This window comes from Symsagittifera roscoffensis, chromosome 5, assembly GCF_963678635.1.
Source record: "Symsagittifera roscoffensis chromosome 5, txSymRosc1.1, whole genome shotgun sequence".
Taxonomy (NCBI): domain Eukaryota; kingdom Metazoa; phylum Xenacoelomorpha; order Acoela; family Convolutidae; genus Symsagittifera; species Symsagittifera roscoffensis.
In genome coordinates, this window is record NC_087066.1 from 32394317 (window position 1) to 32415270 (window position 20954).

Genomic DNA, 20954 nt, shown 5'->3' on the forward strand with positions numbered 1-20954 from the left:
TTTTTCCGACTTCTGAATTAAGCCAGTTTACAGCCAAATTCAGCTGGTTTTCATTAAATTGGATCGGATTAAGTTTTTTCTGAGACCAAAATTTCAAAAAAATCCAATCAATCAGTTGTTTTTGGGCTATCAAGAGGACAAAAGACCTTCACATCATCACATCCAACAGAGCAGAGACATCAGTGATCGTGATTCACTCATTGCAAAAGACAAATAATTTTGAATAGAAAAAGAAACTCCGCTTGGAAAATTGCATCTGATAATTTAATATTTGACTCAACTAGCATGCCTCATAAAATCGATTTCTATTGATTTCTAAGGCGGATTCATTCTCCGCTCACGCTTCTTGTTATAAGAAAAATGAAAATTTCGGGAGGCTCAATTATCACAAATGGGGCAAACTCACATTCACTTGAGCTCAAAACGATTCATACCCAAGGTATCAGATGGTGTAAAACATAGCCGTTAAAATGGGTTATTAAACAATTCGAATATTATCAGAAAAACATCTCGAAAATTTTTTCTTTTTCGAAAGTAAATTTCAAACGTATCAGACGAAAGAAAATTAAACCGAGCACAAATAAAGAATCAGATTAACAAAAATCAGAGCTTATTTGAGGTTAATGATGCGCACAAATTTTTCAGTTTTCTTTAAACCCAAAGCAAAAGCGGCCAACAATTCTGACACAGAAATCTTACTAAATGAATTTGCGGCACGATAAATATTCACAATAATGTGTTAGGTCGATTCTCAATATATAATTTTACAATTTAAACTGGATGTTGGGAAACATTTAAAACATAGTTTGTTTTTCGATACCTTTATTTTCAAATTTGGAAAAATTTTACTCGAGGCATATGAAAATACAATTGTAACAATCAAGGTGCCACTTTTGATCCGGGTTGATAGAAAATTGAAAACTTCTTCGTGCGTTTAGATTATCCCAATTAAAAAATAATTGATATTTTCAATACTTTTTTTTCAACACAAATTGAAGCTTATAATATTTAGCTTTTGATATCCGGATAAAGTAAAAAGTTAATTTTTGTGAAAAAATGGACAAAAAACGTTTTTTTTTATTGGAATATTGTGTAATTTTGAATATTTTTTTATTCAGTGCAATACTGAGGCCAAACTGTGCACTAGAAAGGCGCACAATTTTTGCTCATTTTTACAAAATAATTCAATCGCCCTTAACCAAAAAAAAATAAAAAAAAAACTATTTGTACTTTTGATTTGCTTTCCACGCAAAATCAGGTACCACAAATGGTTTTTGGAATGAGTCGAGAGATATATCGTAAAAAAGCTCTGTCAGTCATTATTTGAACGACATGTTAAATTTTCCAGGCAGTTTCCGCATGTCGAAAAAATCCGGTATGAAAGTTTTGAGTTTTAGCCTAGTTTTGAGCGAGTAAAGCGATCAAGTTATGTTTGCTATCTGACAATTTTGGGCAAACTGCTTTTAAAATAGCGAAAACTTTTTAGCGCTTCCAGCGCAAAACATGCGTTCAATTTACCACTACTTAGGCAGAAAACTTTCGAATAAAATTTTCTTGGGCGAATTGTTTTTTTGGATATTTTATATTTGAACAAGTGACGTAAAATATGCCTATTTTTTTGTTTTTCAAAAAAATTGTTCAGTTTTTTCATCACAACGACTTGAGTTTGATCACTAAACAGTGACTTGAATTTAAATTAATGATTTGAAAAAAAGTTTAAATTTGTAGTTTTTTTATGAACATGGTCGGGAAACTCTGGGCCACTGAAGCATCAATCAGCTATTCTTGTTCGTTCATGAGAACATAAGAAGAAATTAGTCAATCTGAGCAATTTTAAGGAATAGTGCAACAATTTTTTTCGTTTTTACTCCAATAAAGATAAAAATGATTCCAAAAGAAAATTAATTCAGAATTAACAAAAATTGATAATACTCAAATCTAATTCGGTTAATGGAAAATTTTTGCCAGAGAAAACAGAAATTGAGAAAAAAAACATTATATTAAATTTTTGCGTTTGTTTACTGCCCTACTCGACACGTTCATAACCATGTTCATAAAAAAACCCGACCATGTTCATAAAAAAACTACAAATTTAAACGATTTTTTTCCAGTTGCGGATTTCACGAAAACTTAGATGAACTAAATGCATACTCTAGATTGAAGCTCGAGTTCTTTTTGGAAGAAAACAATTGTTAATCTACTTTTTTACAGCTGCAGGTATTTCATATAAAAATCAAGGATACAATTTTTCTACTTGACCTCATATTATCATCAATTTTTTTTTACAGATATAAAATAGTTGTGTCGAGTAGGGCAGTAAACAAACGCAAAAGTTTAAAATTATGTTTTTTTTCTCAATTTCTGTTTGCTCTGGCAAAAGTTTTCCATTAACCGAATTAGATTTGAGTATTATCAAATTTTGTTAATTCTGAATTAATTTTCTTTTGGAATCATTTTTATCTTTATTGGAGTAAGAACGCAAAAAATTGTTGCACTATTCCTTAAAATTGCTCAGATTGACTAATTTCTTCTTATGTTCTCATGAACGAACAAGAATAGCTGATTGATGCCTCAGTGGCCCAGAGTTTTCCGACCATGTTCATAAAAAAACTACAAATTTAAACTTTTTTCAAATCATTAATTTAAATTCAAGTCACTGTTTAGTGATCAAACTCAAGTCGTTGTGATGAAAAAACTAAACAATTTTTTTCAAAAACAAAAAAGTAGGCATAATTAACGTCACTTGTTCAAATATAAATTATCCAAAAAAAAACAGGCCCAAGAAAATTTTATTCGAAAGTTTTCTGCCTAAGTAGTGGTAAATTGAACTCATGTTTTGCGCTGGAAGCGCTAAAAAACTTTCGCTTTTTTAAAAGCAGTTCTTTTTTGCCGAAAATTGTCAGATAGCGAACATAACTTGATCGCTTTACTCGCTCAAAACTAGGCTAAAACTCAAAACTTTCATACCGGATTTTTTCGACATGCGGAAACTGCCTGGAAATTTTAACATGTCGTTCGAATAATGACTGAAAGAGCTTTTTTACGATATATCTCTCAAACCATTCCAAAAACCATTTGTGGTACCTGATTTTGCGTGGAAAGCAAATCAAAAGTACGAATAGTTTTTTTTTTGGTAAAGGGCGATTGAATTATTTTGTAAAAATGAGCAAAATTTTTAAAATCAAATATAAATAATCTCTAAACTGCAGTTTAAATCAGTTGAAGGGTCAGTTTCCCCTCATGTGAATTATAGATTTTTTTGTGATTTGTTCTATAAAACGCGAAAAAGCCACACTAATATCTAATTCGAATTGTTTTAGATATCCAAAAGAGGACCAATTAAATTTTAATTACTGAAATTCGTTCGTCTTAAGTTCTTCCTGAAGTACCTGAAGTTAGGCTGAAAAATGCACCCTACACCATAATTTTTTTCATCTTCGTGAAATGGTCAAAACAAAATCATAATTCATGTAATTTTCCAAAAGGGCCTGATAATTTATGAGTAAAATTTTTTACAAACGCATAGAAAGTTATTAATTTAGACATAGACTACTACAATGAATTTCAAAAAAAAATAAATGGAAAAATGAAAAAAAGTCTATGACCAAAAATTTTTATGACCAAGAAAGCGGTTTTTGAAGCTTCTGAAACAAAAAAATTAAGACCAAAAGAAATTTAATATCATACTTCACTCGACGCATTTCGAAGATATTTTGTGGTATTTTGCGTTGAATAAATTAAAATATTTCCAAACTTTACGTTTCGTCCTCATTTTCAAAAGTCGGAACACAAAGTGCCTACCATACATTTCCACATAGTTCCATACGCACAAATATTATATGTTTTTTGACTTTTGCTCCGTAGCTTAAAGTTCTTTCCAAAAAAAACAATCAGCAAGGATTTTTCTCAAATGAATAAACGTTAGACCTAAGACCGAATGTATATCATTTTTGATGCAAAAAACTTCAATTATACAACTTATAACATGATTTTTATGTCTTTTTTTCCAAAATTTTTGCTAATTCATTTGAGAATGACTTTTTTATTTTACCATTATCAAAGCATGATTGAATTGTTTTTTTTTGTATCAATTTTTAAACAATTAATCTATAGATTGTAAACATATTACTAAAGGATTACATATCGATTTTACACAAATTTTATGCAGACATTTAGTTTTTTATATGGTGATTTCATACTGACTTTTTTCAACTTTGTCGACTGCAAACTAAAGTGAGTAAATTGGTAACCATTACATTTTGTGTGCTTCTCGGTTGATTTTTTGTGCTAATGTTTACCTGAACCGAAACTATTTAAACTTATTTGTTAGTCTAAAAATAAAAAAAAACTATTTATGTTGTCACTATGGTTGAAGCCAGCTAAATAGTTCAAAAATTGCGCTTTAAATTTGTGCTTAATATTGCATGCGGAGGAAGATAGGCAAAACAACATTAAATGAAAAGATTTTTTTCCCAGTTCTGTTTTAGAAAACTTGATATTTTTTTTATGAAGAACAGATACATGAAACGGGTGTCTAAACAATCGACCTTTTTGCTGCTTAATATTTTTTGTAGATTAATTAAGCTCCTTTTGGAAAATTGTTGTCTACACTAACTGATGCTCTGTGAGTTTTTTGTAGCACGAGTTTGCTCTACCAATTCTGCCATATTGTGCTGCTTGCAGAGTGGTACGCGCGCGCCCACATAAGTTGATTTGAACTGTTTCCAGCGCATAGGTCTAGCTGTGGTTTTTGCAGTTGTGTGTGTGAATTAAAAAAAAACTTTTGGCTAAAATATTTGAAACAGTTGAGGCTGTCTTAGTGGACACTGTTACTCAGAAGACTGTCCTCAAAACCCATGATGACTTCCGTGGCGTTCGTATTTGTCGGGGGTTGTTCTCATGTGCAAAAGACCAATGGCGCCAAAAATACTCAACCAATTAATGCACTTCAAACTGTCCAAAATTGACTGTGATTATTGCTAATGTCTTTCATTTTTTTTAAATTGAGCTCTGATTGGTGACAAAACTTCTGCCCAATCAGTTCTTGGCTCATGATTGATTTGCTATTTCTCAGTAAAATCTTGAGAGATGCCGATCTTTTAGCAGATTTAACTTCATAAACTGACGCATAATTGATTGACAGGCGTAAAAACGAGCTCACTCTTTTGTAAAGCTTACCTAATTTTACCAACTATCTAGCAATTTGTCAACAAAACTGTGAACTTCAGAAACAGATTAGTCTAAATTAGCGGGGGCCTAAAAAGTTAGACAAAAAGCAAATAAGACGTGACCAAAAATAGAATTTAAACGTCGATGCCAAACGAAAAATATACAAAACTAGACATAATGGTGTTGTTAACGTGTGTAAAATTTGTTTACTAACTACAATAAGCTTTCAATTCAACTTTTTTAATAACGAACAAATTTTTCACCTGTTGCAATTATATAGTTTATGCATTTCAAAAATATTTCATAATATTCGAATTAAAATTTTTATAAATCATTGATAACATTTTTTGATACGCAAACTGATTTTATATTCTTTTTGTAATTCTGAAATTTGTTTCAAGCAGTAAGTTTTGTTTCAAGCAGCAACTTTTGCGAAAATAATTTGACGTCTAAATTCCGCTTTATTGGAGTCGTCTAATTTGCTTGTCGTCTAATTTTCTAGTCCCCAAACTAGCGTAACACACAGAGTTACCCACGCAAGTCGACTCGTGTCGCATGTTTCCGCAGCGGAGCAAGCGGTCGCTCATCGCCAATGCCGCGTTTGAAATTTGCGTTCTGACTTGCTAATTTTTTTGAGTCTGTTAAAAGATTGGTCAGCTAAAAAGCCAGTCTGCTGAAATCCCTAGCACCCTTTTCGCTGGCTACTGCTTCTTGGGAGCACAACTCGAGGCCATCATTACCAGCACTAGAGTTTCATGAATAAAAATTGGTTTCGTTATCAGGTTCCGTGAAATAACAAACGAACTCTACTATAAACGTTTAAAACCAATAAAAGTGTTACTATTTCTGTATCTCACTAAAACCGTTTTCATCTATTAAAATAATTAAAATCCCTCCTCACCCCCCCCTCCCCTCATTTTACTCTGAATTTACAATTATCCTTCCTTGGGTTGGTTTAGAACGGGGAGTGGGCACAAACATAAAGGAAGAGATCAATTTTGGAGAGTGGGTTCAATATGACTAATATGAGAGAGAGTGTAAAGAATGGGGGAGCGTATAAAATAATCAACTAAAAATGAATATACACAAAAAAAAATAGAAAAATTGGTAATACTTTTTTTTTCACTTCCACGGACTTTTGTGGGTTCTCATGGAGGAAAAAGTAGGTTTTAAGGGAAAAATTGATCAAATGGGATCATTACGAGGCCAAACTGTGCACCGGATAGGCGCACAATTTTGTGTCTGTATGTTCCTGGATTCCATAGACAAGTCTTTAAACATGTTAAAATTTTGTCGGAACAAAAAAAGAACAAAGGGAGCGTCATTGTTGCGGAATCCGCTTACAATGCACAAAATGCACAGTATGGCCTCGTAATGATTAATCTAAGAAAAGAAAAATAGATTATAATGCACCAAAAAGGATGCAACCTTCAAAATTGAAATCTATAATCGTATTTTGTGTCCAACATCTTTCTCATAATATTTTTAATAATTTTTTTTTCATGAGACTTCAGTGCTGGTAGTTATTACTTCAATCAAGTTTGCAGCAGTTTGTAATTTCTCATGCAGCCCCTCTTTTGCAATATAAACTTTCAAGATCACACAGAACCATGCCGAGATGAAATTAAGGTTTGCGCGCATCATGGCGAGATCTTGTATGGGCTTTAAACATCCTACATGATCTTGAAGAGTTTAGGGTGCAAAATTTTTTTATCAAAGGATTTTCATTTCCAGGAACTCGAGAAATGAAAAAAACAATTATGCCATAGATTGAATTAGTGTGTACTATAGGAAAAAATTACGGGGTGAGATAATATAAATTTTAGTTAGTTGCATGGTATCAAATGTGATGATGTAAATCCAGCTTTGTTACCCTAGATTCTTTCGGTGCTTGCAAATATGGGTCATTTTAAGCATCAATGAAAAGTTTTCCAAATGTTTCATAAAAATCTTGTACACTCTTCCCGACAAAGTTAGTAAGTTTCTGTAAACTTCGTATTTATAAACTGTTTATCATAAATTTGTAATATAAAAGAGTAGAAATAGCCGCGCTTGCTGGGTTAAGATGGTGCATCGTCCGAAGCGGAGGTCTTGGACGACGAAATCGAGACTTCGGCACTCCGAGGAGTCAACGAGTTTTCAGGGTTAACAGAGATCTTTGGTGCTGAACCCGCCACGTTTCCTTTTACATCAATATTCGAGTCAAACCCTATCCCAAATCCAGCGCCCAGTTTCCCTTTCTTTCCTTTCTTGGAACCGTTAGGTTCCTTAGAATTTAAATCGGCATCAATTTCGGTGCTGAACAATACTCGCTCGTCATGTCCGACTGATGATGTCTGAGAGGGTTTTCCGAAGTCCACTTCACCTCTTCCTTTAGCCAGCTTCTTCAATTTCTTCCGCTCTTCTTCTTTGTCGTCGAAATCATCTTCAATATTAGCCGAAGCGCCGAATCCAAAACCGAGGCTTCCAGCGCCATCAACGACGGTATTTTTGACTTTTTCCAGCATGGATCCGAAAAAACGACCTCCTCCCCCTCCTTCGGAATCGTCCTTTTGTTTGACGTCAACTTTGGGTTTTTTGATTCCAAATCCGAAAACACTGTTATTTTTTTCATCGCCATCTTCACCGCTGAAATTAAATCCAATTTTGAATGCATCGTCGTCATCTTTTTCCTTTCCCAGCTTCTTGTCCATGAAACTAGGTATTTTGTGTTTTCCAACAGAGGTATCCGAATCTAAGTCAAATAGTTGGTTCTCAACATTGACTTCATGATCTACATCTACTTGGGCTTCTGCCGCAAGCTCCGGACTCAAGTCGGCACTTTTTCGCTTCAGACTCTTCGCAACTCCCAATGGGGTCTCTGGTTTTTCAGCGTCGAAATGGAACCCAATTTTGAAATCTCCTTCTTTTGGCAAAGCATCGAAAGGTGATTTAGGTTTTTCAATATCTGTATGAGCATCAAAATGTTTCTTGAGTGAATCTCCTTTCTCAACCTCCAGCGCATGCGAGGTATCGGCATCGAAACCTAGCTTCACGTTTGTTTTCATGCCCCCTTTCTCCGGCTTTCCAAAACTTGGAATTTTACTTTTGCCAACTCCCGATAAACTGGGAGGTTGAACTCTGACACCAAAGTCCAAGCCCTTTCCTGGCTTTTCTTTCTTCGGGATATCGTCGTCCGCCATTCCAAACTGGAACCCACTATCGTCGGTTCTTTCTTTTTTTACTTTTGGTTTGTCAACTTTGAATCCACCGCCGACTACGCCGGCAAATCCAATACCAGTTTTTGTTATCTTTCCTTTCGGTTTTTCGACACTCAACTTTTCTTCAGTATCTGCTTCGTTTTCGGCCGATTTCTTTTCGGTTGTTTTTGGGTCACCACTAAAGTCAAATCCAATTTTGAAGTTACCATGATCTTGATCGTCGTCGTGATGTTCATCAGCATTGAAAATGGACCTAACTTTGTCAGCTGCCGGTTTGACATCCAATCCAAGAAATCCGCCTCCAGATTTACCGCCAAATCCGAGACCGAAACTTTTGGAGTCTTTTTCGATTGGTTTCGAATCAAAATCAGCATTTGGCTTCACTTTAATGTCTACTTTAGGCTTGGAGCTGACTCCAAAGTCAAAAGATTTTCCAGATTTAGCTGCTTTCTCTTCTCCGGTGTCAAATCCAGTTCCAAAGTTGAACCCAGCGTCTTCATTTGCTTCTTTTTTAATTTTTGGTTTATCAATTTTGCCTCCGAAATTGACACTGAAAACTTTGTTTGTTTTGGGCATATCAACATCACTGTGAACTCCATGGTCCTTGCCAAACCCGATTTTAATTCCAATATCTTTGTTTTTTCTTTTAATCATATCAATATCCGGAACTCCGAAATCCGGAGTTCCAGTCCCACCGTCAGTTCCCGGTTTGACTTGGCTAACGAGACCAAAAGTTTTCCCAATTTTCGATTTTCCTTTTTCAAACTGCACGTCGTCTCCATCATGTATACCAAGTGAAAATCCGGAATCGTCTAGTTTCTCTTTCTTCACTTTTGGTTTGTCAATTTTTCCACCAAAATCGATATCAGATTTTTTCCCTGGTCCTGGAATATTCATTTTGGCATCAGCTTCAGTGCCGAACCCAATTTTGAGGTGTTCATCGGGCAGCTTGACATCTGGTGGCGGTAGTTCAAAGCTAGGAACTTGGATGCCACTTCCGTTATCGGATTTTATTTTAGCTCCGAACTCAACTTTTTTGTCAGATTTGGCTTTATCTTTGTTGAAACCATCACCATTAACGTCAAGACCAAAATTAAACCCAGCGTCCTCGAATGTTTTTTCTTTCTTTGTTTTGGGCTTCTCAATTTTACCGCCAAAATTGATGTCAAGTTTCTTTTCAGGTCCTGGAGCATTCATTTTGACATCAGCATCAGTGCCGAACCCAATTTTGAGTTGTTTATCCCGCAGCTTGTCATCTGGTGACGGTAGTTCAAAGTTAGGAACTTTGGTGCCACTTCCAATATCGTGCTTGATTTTCGCTCCGAAATCAACATTTTTGTCAGTTTTGGTTTTATCTTTGTTGAAACCATTACCTGTAACGTCTAGACCAAAATTGAACCCAGCATCTTCGTCAGTTTTTTCTTTCTTGGTTTTGGGTTTATCAATTTTCCCGCCAAAATCGATATCAAGTTTCTTTTCAGGTCCTGGAGCATTCATTTTGACATCAGCATCAGTGCCGAACCCAATTTTGAGTTGTTTATCCCGCAGCTTGTCATCTGGTGACGGTAGTTCAAAGTTAGGAACTTTGATGCCACTTCCAATATCGTGCTTGATTTTCGCTCCGAAATCAACATTTTTGTCAGTTTTGGTTTTATCTTTGTTGAAACCATTACCTGTAACGTCTAGACCAAAATTAAACCCAGCATCTTTGTCAGTTTTTTCTTTCTTGGTTTTGGGTTTATCAATTTTCCCGCCAAAATCGATATCAAGTTTCTTTTCAGGTCCTGGAGCATTCATTTTGACATCAGCATCAGTGCCGAACCCAATTTTGAGTTGTTTATCCCGCAGCCTTTCATCTGGTGACGGTAGTTCAAAGTTAGGAACTTTGATGCCACTTCCAATATCGTGCTTAATGTTTGCTCCGAAATCAACATTTTTGTCAGTTTTGGTTTTATCTTTGTTGAAACCATCACCTGTAACGTCTAGACCAAAATTAAACCCAGCATCTTCGTCAGTTTTTTCTTTCTTGATTTTGCGTTTATCAATACTCCCGCCAAAATTGAAATCAAGTTTATTTCCAGGTCCTGGAAAATTCATTTTGACATCAGCATCAGTGCCAAACCCAATTTTGAGTTGTTTATCCCGCAGCTTGTCATCTGGTGACGGTAGTTCAAAGTTAGGAACTTTGATGCCACTTCCAATATCGTGCTTGATTTTCGCTCCGAAATCAACATTTTTGTCAGTTTTGGTTTTATCTTTGTTGAAACCATTACCTGTAACGTCTAGACCAAAATTAAACCCAGCATCTTCGTCAGTTTTTTCATTCTTGGTTTTGGGTTTATCAATTTTCCCGCCAAAATCGATATCAAGTTTCTTTTCAGGTCCTGGAGCATTCATTTTGACATCAGCATCAGTGCCGAACCCAATTTTGGGGTGTTCATCGGGCAGCTTGACATCTGGTGGCGGTATTTCAAAGCTAGAAATTTTGATGCCGCTTCCGATATTGGGTTTTATTTTTGCTCCGAACTCAAATTTTTTGTCAAATTTGGTTTTATCTTTGTTGAAACCATCACCTGTAACGTCTAGACCAAAATTAAACCCAGCATCTCCGTCAGTTTTTTCTTTCTTGTTTTTGGGTTTATCAATTTTCTCGCCAAAGTTGATATCAAGTTTCTTTCCAGGTCCTGGAACATTCATTTTGGCATCAGTTTCAGTGCCGAACTCTACTTTGAGGTGCTGATCTCGCAGCTTTTCATCTGGCGACGGTAGTTCGAAGTTAGGAATTTTGATGCCGCTTCCGATATCGGATTTGATTTTTGCTCCAAAATCAACAACTTTGTCAGTTTTTGACTTATTTTTGTTGAATCCCTCGCTGTCGGCATCTAATCCGAAATTGAAACCGGCCTCGTCTGACTTTTGGTTCTTCAATTTTGGCTTTTCATTTCGTCCTCCAAATTCTATTCCAAAATCTTTACCTGTTTTCCGAAGTCCAAAATTTTGATCAGAATCCACGTCGAATCCAATTTTAACAACGTCGTGTTTGCTCTTCAGCTTTTCGTTTCCTGAAGCTGTTTCGAAACTCGGGACTTTGAATCCTCCGCCAATCTCAGGCTTGATTTTCGCTTCAAAATCTGCTATGTTTTCGACTTTTTTGTTGGGGTCGCTTTCGAACCCTGTTCCAAAATTGAATCCACAGTCTTCTGTTTTTTCTTTATTAATTTTGGGCTTTCTCAGATTCAGATTTGCTTTCACGTCATCCTCATGCTTGAAATCGATTCCAATTTTCTTGCTTTCATTCTTTTTTGTGCTGGCGCCAAAATCAATTTGATGGTGGAAGTCTTTTCTAGTCACTGGTACTACAGGTTTTGTCGTGCTAGAATCAAAATCAGCGTTGAATCCAATTTCCGGCCCTTTGATGTTTACATCTTTACGAAAGTCGGCGCCGAATCCGAGTTGTTTCTCGAGTTTTTTCTTCGCTTTCCGTCGTTCGTTATCACTGTCGTTCCCGCCGAACCCAGTATTGTATTCAAACCCATTGAAATCAGATTTGTCTTTGGTTTCGATGAGTTTTTTTCCTTTGCCTTTAACGTCTGCACTAATTCCAAAATCAACGCCTCCCCCTGCTTTTTGTGAATGTTTTGGAAGAGGCAGAGTTTTTGATCTCTGTACACTCGCTGAGTCCGCTTTACCCTTTTTGAAGCTTCCACTTTTGTCACCTCCTATATTTATACCGAATGCAACGTGCTTGCCATCTTTGTGCTCTCTCGTCTTTTTGCCAAAAATTTTGTCGCCGCCGAAACCAAATCCGAGACTGAAACCGCCTCCACCTAATTTTTCTTTAATTTTTGGGCCTCCAGTACCCTGTTGTTCTGGTTCCTTTGAAGTACTTGGTGTCAGGTCTTGGGATACTTTTGGAGTCTGATATTTGGCTCGAACTTCAGCTCCGCCGTCCTTATGTCTAAAAGAGCCGCCAAGAGCTTTTCTGAAGCTACCGAGTCGTTTGGGTTTATCGCTCTTTTTAGCCCCACCTTCACCAGACTTTATACTCAAATCTCCCGTTGATTCACCTTCAGATCCAAGCCGTCCTCTGAACTTAAATCTGTCCAGTGAAGCAGAAGAAAGACGATTTGTGCGCTTTTTTCGATCTGTCCGACTCAAATCCCCAACCAAATGAACGCCAGATGATCCGACATCCTTGTTTTTTTCATAACGCTTCCCCTTTCCTGGTCTATCAGAGGAACTTGCCCCACCTACATTTGAAGTCTCATTATTTGCTGGGATGTCGGCTCCACCTTCCTTGTTTCTAGAAGAGCCGCCAAAAACTTTGCGTAAACTACCAAACCGTTTAGGTTTATGACCCTTCTTAGAACCAAGTTCGCCAGACTTTATACTTATATCTCCTGCCGATTGACCTTCAGAAAAATTCCGTCCCCTGAAACTAAATTTGTCAAGTGATGAAGAAGAAAGACGATTTGAGCGTTTTTTTGTATCTCTCGGACTCAAATCACCTCTCAATTGAACGCCAGATGAGCCAATATCCCTATTCTTGGCATACCTTTTTCCTTTTTGTGGCCCATCAGAGAAATCACTACTTATTTTCCCCCTTTCTATTTTCTTTCCCTTGACATCTGCATCAAAGTCACCACCTACGTTGACGCCAAATCCGTGGTCTTTCTTCTTCTTGTGTTTTTCCTTCCCTTTATCGTCACTGTCGCCGTCATTTGCTCTGCCAAATCCAAAACCAAACTTGAAGCTGCCCGATCCGTCGCCGTCTTTCTTTTTATGTTCATCTTCGACTTTTTTCCCTTTGACATCTGCATCAAAGTCAGCACCTACGTTGACGCCAAAACCGTGTTCTCTGTCCTTCTTGTGTTTTTTCTTCCCATCATCGTCACTGTCGCCGTTATTTGCTCCGCCAAATCCGAAACCAAACTTGAAGCCGCCCGATCCGTCGCCGTCTTTCTTTTCATGTCCATCTTTGATTTTTTTTCTTTTGACATCTGCATCAAAGTCACCACCTACGTTGACGCCAAAACCGTGGTCTCTGTCCTTCTTGTGTTTTTTCTTCCCATCATCGCCACTGTTGCCGTCATTTGCTCCGCCAAATCCGAAACCAAACTTGAAGCCGTCCAATTCGTCGCCGTCTTTCTTTTCATGTCCATCTTTGACTTTTTTCCCCTTGACATCTGCATCAAAGTCACCACCTGAATTGAAGCCAAATCCGTGGTCTTTGTTCTTCTTGTGTTTTTTCTTCCCATCATCGTCACTGTCGCCGTCATTTGCTCCGCCAAATCCGAAACCAAATTTGAAGATGCCTGATCCGTCGCCGTCTTTCTTTTCATGTCCATCCTTAACTTTTTTCCCCTTGACATCTGCATCAAAGTCACCACCTACGTTGACGCCAAATCCGTGGTCTTTGTTATTCTTGTGTTTTTTCTTCCTATCATCGTCACTGTCGCCGTCATTTGCTCCGCCAAATCCGAAACCAAATTTGAAGCCGCCTGATCCGTCGCCGTCTTTCTTTTCATGTCCATCCTTAACTTTTTCCCCCTTGACATCTGCATCAAAGTCACCACCTACGTTGACGCCAAACCCGTGGTTTTTGTCCTTCTTGTGTTTTTTCTTCCCATCATCGTCACTGTCGCCGTCCTTTCCTCCGCCAAATCCGAAACCAAATTTGAAGATGCCTGATCCGTCGCCGTCTTTCTTTTCATGTCCATCCTTAACTTTTTTCCCCTTGACATCTGCATCAAGGTCACCACCTACGTTGACGCCATATCCGTGGTCTTTGTTATTCTTGTGTTTTTTCTTCCTATCATCGTCACTGTCGCCGTCATTTGCTCCGCCAAATCCGAAACCAAATTTGAAGCCGCCTGATCCGTCGCCGTCTTTCTTTTCATGTCCATCCTTAACTTTTTCCGCCTTGACATCTGCATCAAAGTCACCACCTACGTTGACGCCAAACCCGTGGTTTTTGTCCTTCTTGTGTTTTTTCTTCCCATCATCGTCACTGTCGCCGTCCTTTCCTCCGCCAAATCCGAAACCAAATTTGAAGATGCCTGATCCGTCGCCGTCTTTCTTTTCATGTCCATCCTTAACTTTTTTCCCCTTGACATCTGCATCAAGGTCACCACCTACGTTGACGCCAAATCCGTGGTCTTTGTTATTCTTGTGTTTTTTCTTCCTATCATCGTCACTGTCACCGTCATTTGCTCCGCCAAATCCGAAACCAAATTTGAAGCCGCCTGATCCGTCGCCGTCTTTCTTTTCATGTCCATCCTTAACTTTTTTCCCCTTGACATCTGCATCAAAGTCACCACCTACGTTGACGCCAAATCCGTGATTTTTGTCCTTCTTGTGTTTTTTCTTCCCATCATTGTCACTGTCGCCGTCCTTTCCTCCGCCAAATCCGAAACCAAATTTGAAGCCGCCTGATCCGTCGCCGTCTTTCTTTTCATGTCCCTCTTTGACTTTTTCCCCCTTGACATCTGCATCAAAGTCACCACCTACGTTGACGCCAAATCCGTGGTCTTTGTTCTTCTTGTGTTTTTTCTTCACATCATCGTCACTGTCGCCGTCCTTTGGTCCGCCAAATCCGAAACCAAATTTGAAGTCGCCTGATTCGTCGCCGTCTTTCTTTTCTTTTCCATCCTCAACTTTTTTCCCCCTGACATCTGCATCAAAGTCACCACCTACGTTGACGCCAAATCCATGGTCTTTGTCCTTCTTAGGTTTTTTCTTCCCATCATCGTCACTGTTGCCGTCATTTGCTCCGCCAAATCCGAAACCAATTTTGAAGCCGCCTGATCCGTCGCCGTCTTTCTTTTCATGTCCATCCTTAACTTTTTTCCCCTTGACATCTGCATCAAAGTCACCACCTACGTTGACGCCAAATCCGTGGTCTTTGTCCTTCTTGTGTTTTGTCCTTCCATCATCGTCACTGTCGCCGTCCTTTCCTCCGCCAAATCCGAAACCAAATTTGAAGCCGCCTGATCCATCGCCGTCTGCTGATCCGTCCGGTCTCTCTGCTTTAGGGCTCTTGTTTCCAGAATGTGGCAGAGCGCTGGCTCCAGCTCCGACATCAATTGAGACATCTCGGTGGTGTTTCAATTTAACTTTGCTGATGCATGATTGATACTTCGCCAGGAGTTCGTTGACATCTTGAGCACTCCTTCCAGAAAGTTTCAAGCTGATTCCTTCGAGGCAGAATCCTACAACGAAGACAGTCGATCCGTACATGGAGGATCTGTGTCGTGTTTGAGTCTCACATTAGCCGTTCAGTCACTTTAGTGATAAATGGTGCGTAGAATATCAAGCTTAGAAGAACAGATAGAAGAGCAAGCTAGCAAGCTGAAGATTAGTTGATTAAAGTTAGTTGTCAATCACTAGCCAATTATTGTTTATGATAGGCATTTTTTTGAATGGAGGTCAAATCGTTGAAATGGCTCTTCAAATATACCAAAAAAGGCTTGCCAGCTGCGAAGTTTTTTCAAAATCTTTATTAGATGACTAAAAATTAGCAAAAACATCTCTTTTGAGATAGCAATTTTTACAATGATGATTACGTTTACATGAAGACTAGTACTAATTGAAAGAGGTAGATCACCATCATAAAATTAACACAAACTATAAAAGTTATATTTACATTTTTATGCAAAAGTATCAAATATTTACATTTTTATGAAATAGTACAAGTCGAGCAGTGCCGAATTAAATGTCTATGGATGAATGACTAGCTTACTTGGGGCTATGACAGCTTGCATAGGTGAAGCAGATCGATGTTTGAACCCCCTTCCCGTTCAAGGTGCCCGACTTACCGTTTGACACTTTCAGCTAAAAAAAACGTTCGGGACCACGGAAAATCAGCCGCAAAACTATACATTCTCGACAATGATTGTCGAAGTATAAGTCGAGCACCTCAACTTAGGCTAACATCTAACGAAAAGTATAGTTGGCCTAGCGCGGATTAAAAACCTGCTCGTGATTTAAAAGCTGTTTTTAATGCTACAGTTTCCTTCAAACAAAATAAATTTCATATTTTTGAATCTTTCAAATCTTTTAAGCTGGTTTCATTCAGAAAAGTCGAGATAAAAATCCTTTCTTGCTAGATGAGTCACTGCTGCTACTTGAAGAAGACGACGAAGATGATGAGCTGGAACTGGAATCTTTTCTTTCCCGTATCGTATTCTTCTCTGAACTCTCTTCACCTTCGCTGTCTGACTCACCTTTCACCTTGTATTTTAGACCGACAACCTCGCCGGCCTCCACGTGCGAGCTTCTCCCTTTGGCACCAAACGTCAACTTTTTGTCTGATTTTGGCTTTTTCTCAAGTGTTTCATGCGACTTGTGCTTTTTATGTGTTCCATGTTTCTCGCGCCCATCTTTATCTTTAGATTTTCTATCTTTCTTGTCGCTGTTCTTTTTCCCCTTCTTTTCTCTTTTTGAAGACATTTGGGAAAGTCGGCTGCTTTTCGTTTCGGGCAAAACGCCAACTTCAAGATTGACTTTCTCCGATGTCGACCAACTTGTTCTGGAAGTGTCCTTGTGAGATTCCAGACTGACTCCAGGAGTTTTTTCAAGAGAGAAACCAGGGACGCTCTGAAGTCCCTCCGCATCTGCTGCCGACAAAAGAACTTCATCGGACATACTTTCTTCATTTTTTCCACGAAGTGTGGGTAAGAGATTGCATTTGTCTCCTTTCCCGTCTAAATCAAGCCCTCTGCCTAAATTGACATCAACACCACCTTGTTTGTCTTTCTTCTTCGACTTTGACTTGTCATCGTCATCCTTGTCTCCTCCGACGCCAAATCCAAAACTCAAGCCAACTTCTTTGTCTTTTTCGTGCTTGTTTTTTTCTCCTTTTCCGTCAATGTCAAGCCCTGCACCTAAGTTGACATTAAGACCACTGTGTTTGTCTCTCTTTTTTAACTGTGACTTGTCATCTTCATCCTTGTCTCCTCCGGAGCCAAATCCAAAACTGAAGCCACCGTCTTTGTCTTTCTCGTGCTTGTGTTTGTCTCCTTTTCCGTCAATGTCATGCCCTCCGTCCAAGTTGACATCGAGACTACCGTTTTTACCACCATGTTTGTCTTTCTTCTTCGAGTTTGATTTATCATCGTCATCTTTGTCTCCTCCGAAACCAAAGCCCAATTTGAAGCCACCATCCTTGTCTTTACCTTCTTGCTCTTTCTCGAGCTTGTGTTTGTCTCCTTTTCCGTCAATGTCAAGCCCTCCGCCTAAATTGACGTCAAGACCACCGTGTTTGTCTGTCTTCTTCGACTTTGATTTGTCATCGTCAACTTTGTCTTCTCCGAAGCCAAAGCCAAATTTGAAGCCAACGTCTTTGTCTTTCCCCTCTTTGTCTTTCTCGTGCTTGTGTTTGCCTCCTTTACCTTCAATGTTAAGGCCTCCACCCAAGTTGACATCGAGACTACCATTTTCATTTTTCTTCTTTGACTTTGACTTGTCATCATCGTCCTTGTCTCCTCCGAAGCCAAATCCAAAATTGAAGCCACCGTCTTTGTTTTTACCTTCTTTGTCTTTCTCGAGCTTGTGTTTGTCTCCTTTTCCGTCAATATCAAGCCCTCTGCCTAAATTGACGTCAAGACCACCGTGTTTGTCTTTCTTCGTCGACTCTGATTTGTCATCGTCATCTTTGTCTCCTCCGAAGCCAAAGCCAAATTTGAAGCCACCGTCTTTGTCTTTACCCTCTTTGCCTTTCTCGTGCTCGGGTTTGCCTCCTTTACCTTCAATGTCAAGGCCTCCGCCCAAGATGACATCGAGACCACCATTTTTATCTTTTTTCTTTGACTTTGACTTTTCATCATCGTCCTTGTCTCCTCCGAAGCCAAATCCAAAATTGAAGCCACTGTTTTTGTCTTTACCTTCTTTCTCTTTCTCGTGCTTGTCTTTGTCTCCTTTTCCGTCGATATCAAGCCCTCCGCTTAAATTGACGTCAAGACCACCGTGTTTGTCTTTCTTCTTCGACTTTGATTTGTCATCGTCATCTTTGTCTCCTCCGAAGCCAAAGCCAAAATTAAAGCCACCGTCGCCTTTATCTTCTTTGTCTTTCTCGTGCTTGTGTTTGTCTCCTTTTCCGTCAATGTCAAGCCCTCTGCCTAAGTTGACGTCAAGACCACCGTCTTTGTCTTTGTTTTTTGACTTTGACTTGCCAACGTCATCTTTGTCTCCTCCGAAGCCAAATCCAAATTTGAAGCCACCATCTTTGTCTTTTCCTTCTTGGTGTTTCTTGTGCCTGTGTGTGTCTCCTTTTCCGTCAATGTCAAGCCCGCCGCCTAGGTTGACATCAAGACCACCGTGTTTGTCTCTCTTTTTCGACTGTGTTTTGTCATCATCTTCCTTGTCTCCTCCGAAACCAAATCCAATATTGAAACCACCATCTTTGTCTTTCTCGTGCTTGTTTTTGTCTCCTTCTCCTTGAATGTCAAGACCTCCGCCCAAGTTGACATCAAGATCACCGTTTTTATCTATCTTATTTGACTTTGACTTGTCATCGTCGTCTTTGTCTCCTCCGAAGCCAAAGCCCAGTTTGAAGCCACCGTCTTTACCTTCTTTGTCTTTCTCGCTCTTGTGTTTGTCTCCTTTTCCGTCAATGTCAAGCCCTCTGCCTAAATTGACGTCAAGACCACCGTAGTTGTCTTTTTTCTTCGACTTTGATTTGTCATCTTCATCTTTGTCTCCTCCGAAGCCAAAGCCAAACTTGAAGCCACCGTCTCTGTCTTTATCTTTTTTGTCTTTCTCGTGCTTGTGTTTGTCTTCTTTTCCGTCAATGTCAAGCCCTCCGCCTAGGTTGACATCAAGACCACCGTCTTTGTCTTTCTTTTTCGACTTTGACTTGTCATCGTCATCTTTGTCTCCTCCGAAGCCAAATCCAAATTTGAAGCCACCGTCTCTGTCTTTACCCTCTTTGTCTTTCTCGTGCTTGTGTTTGCCTCCTTTATCTTCAAGGTCAAGGCCTCCGCCCAAGTTGACATCGAGACCACCATTTTTATCTTTCTTCTTTGACTTTGACTTGTCATCATCGTCATTGTCTCCTCCGAAGCCAAACCCAAAATTGAAGCCACCGTCTTTGTCTTTACCTTCTTTGTTTTTCTCGTGCTTGTGTTTGCCTCCTTCACCTTCAATGTCAAGGCCTCCGCCCAAGTTGACATCGAGACCACCATTTTTGTCTTTCCTCTTTGACTTTGACTTGTCATCGTCATCTTTGTCTCCTCCGAAGCCAAAGCCAAACTTGAAGCCACCGTCTCTGTCTTTATCTTTTTTGTCTTTCTCGTGCTTGTGTTTGTCTTCTTTTCCGTCAATGTCAAGCCCTCCGCCTAGGTTGACATCAAGACCACCGTCTTTGTCTTTCTTTTTCGACTTTGACTTGTCATCGTCATCTTTGTCTCCTCCGAAGCCAAATCCAAATTTGAAGCCACCATCTTTGTCTTTTCCTTCTAGATGTTTCTTGTTCCTGTGTTTGTCTCCTTTTCCGTCAATGTCAAGCCCGCCGCCTAGGTTGACATCAAGACCACCGTCTTTGTCTTTTTTTCCCGACTTTGACTTGTCATCGTCATCTTTGTCTCCTCCGAAGCCAAAACCAAACTTGAAGCCACCGTCTTTGTCTTTACCTTCTTTGTTTTTCTCGTGCTTGTGTTTGCCTCCTTCACCTTCAATGTCAAAACCTCCGCCCAAGTTGACATCGAGACCACCATTTTTGTCTTTCCTCTTTGACTTTGGATTGTCATCGTCATCTTTGTCTCCTCCGAAGCCAAAGCCAAACTTGAAGCCACCGTCTCTGTCTTTATCTTTTTTGTCTTTCTCGTGCTTGTGTTTGTCTTCTTTTCCGTCAATGTCAAGCCCTCCGCCTAGGTTGACATCAAGACTACTGTCTTTGTCTTTCTTTTTCGACTTTGACTTGTCATCGTCATCTTTGTCTCCTCCGAAGCCAAATCCAAATTTGAAGCCACCATCTTTGTCTTTTCCTTCTCGATGTTTCTTGTTCCTGTGTTTGTCTCCTTTTCCGTCAATGTCAAGCCCGCCGCCTAGGTTGACATCAAGACCACCGTCTTTGTCTTTTTTTCCCGACTTTGACTTGTCATCGTCATCTTTGTCTCCTCCGAAGCCAAAACCAAACTTGAAGCCACCGTCTTTGTCTTTACCTTCTTTGTCTTTCTCTTGCTTGTGTTTTTCTTCTTTTGCGCCAATGTCAAGCCCTCCGTCTAAGTTGACGTCAAGACCACTGTCTCTGTCTTTCTTGTTCGACTTTGATGTGTCTTTGTCATCTTTGTTTCCTCCGAAGCCAAAATCAAATTTGAAGCCACCGTCTTTGTCTTTCCCTTCTTTGTCTTTATCGAGCTTGTGTTTGTCTCCTTTTCCGTCAATGTCAAGCCCTCCGCCTAAGTTGACGTCAAGACCACTGTCTCTGTCTTTCTTCTTCGACTCTGATTTGTCATCGTCCTTGTCTCCTCCGAAGCCATATCCAAAATTGAAGCCATCGTCTTTGTCTTTACCTTCTTTGTCTTTCTTGTGCTTGTTTTTGTCTCCTTTTCCATCAATGTCAAGCCCTCCGCTTAAGTTGACGTC

At 39.1% G+C, this 20954-nt stretch overlaps 1 protein-coding gene across 1 annotated transcript in view; it reads right to left on the bottom strand.

Moving 5' to 3' along the window:
* Nucleotides 1-6927: 6927 nt before the first annotated feature.
* LOC134846306 (uncharacterized) overlaps nucleotides 6928-20954 on the bottom strand; it is a 47983-nt gene continuing 33956 nt past the window's right edge. The window contains exon 3 of the mRNA XM_063863608.1: nucleotides 6928-15580. Coding sequence (XP_063719678.1) covers nucleotides 7230-15580 — 8351 coding nt within the window. The 3' untranslated portion in view covers nucleotides 6928-7229. The remainder of the gene's footprint in view (nucleotides 15581-20954) is intronic.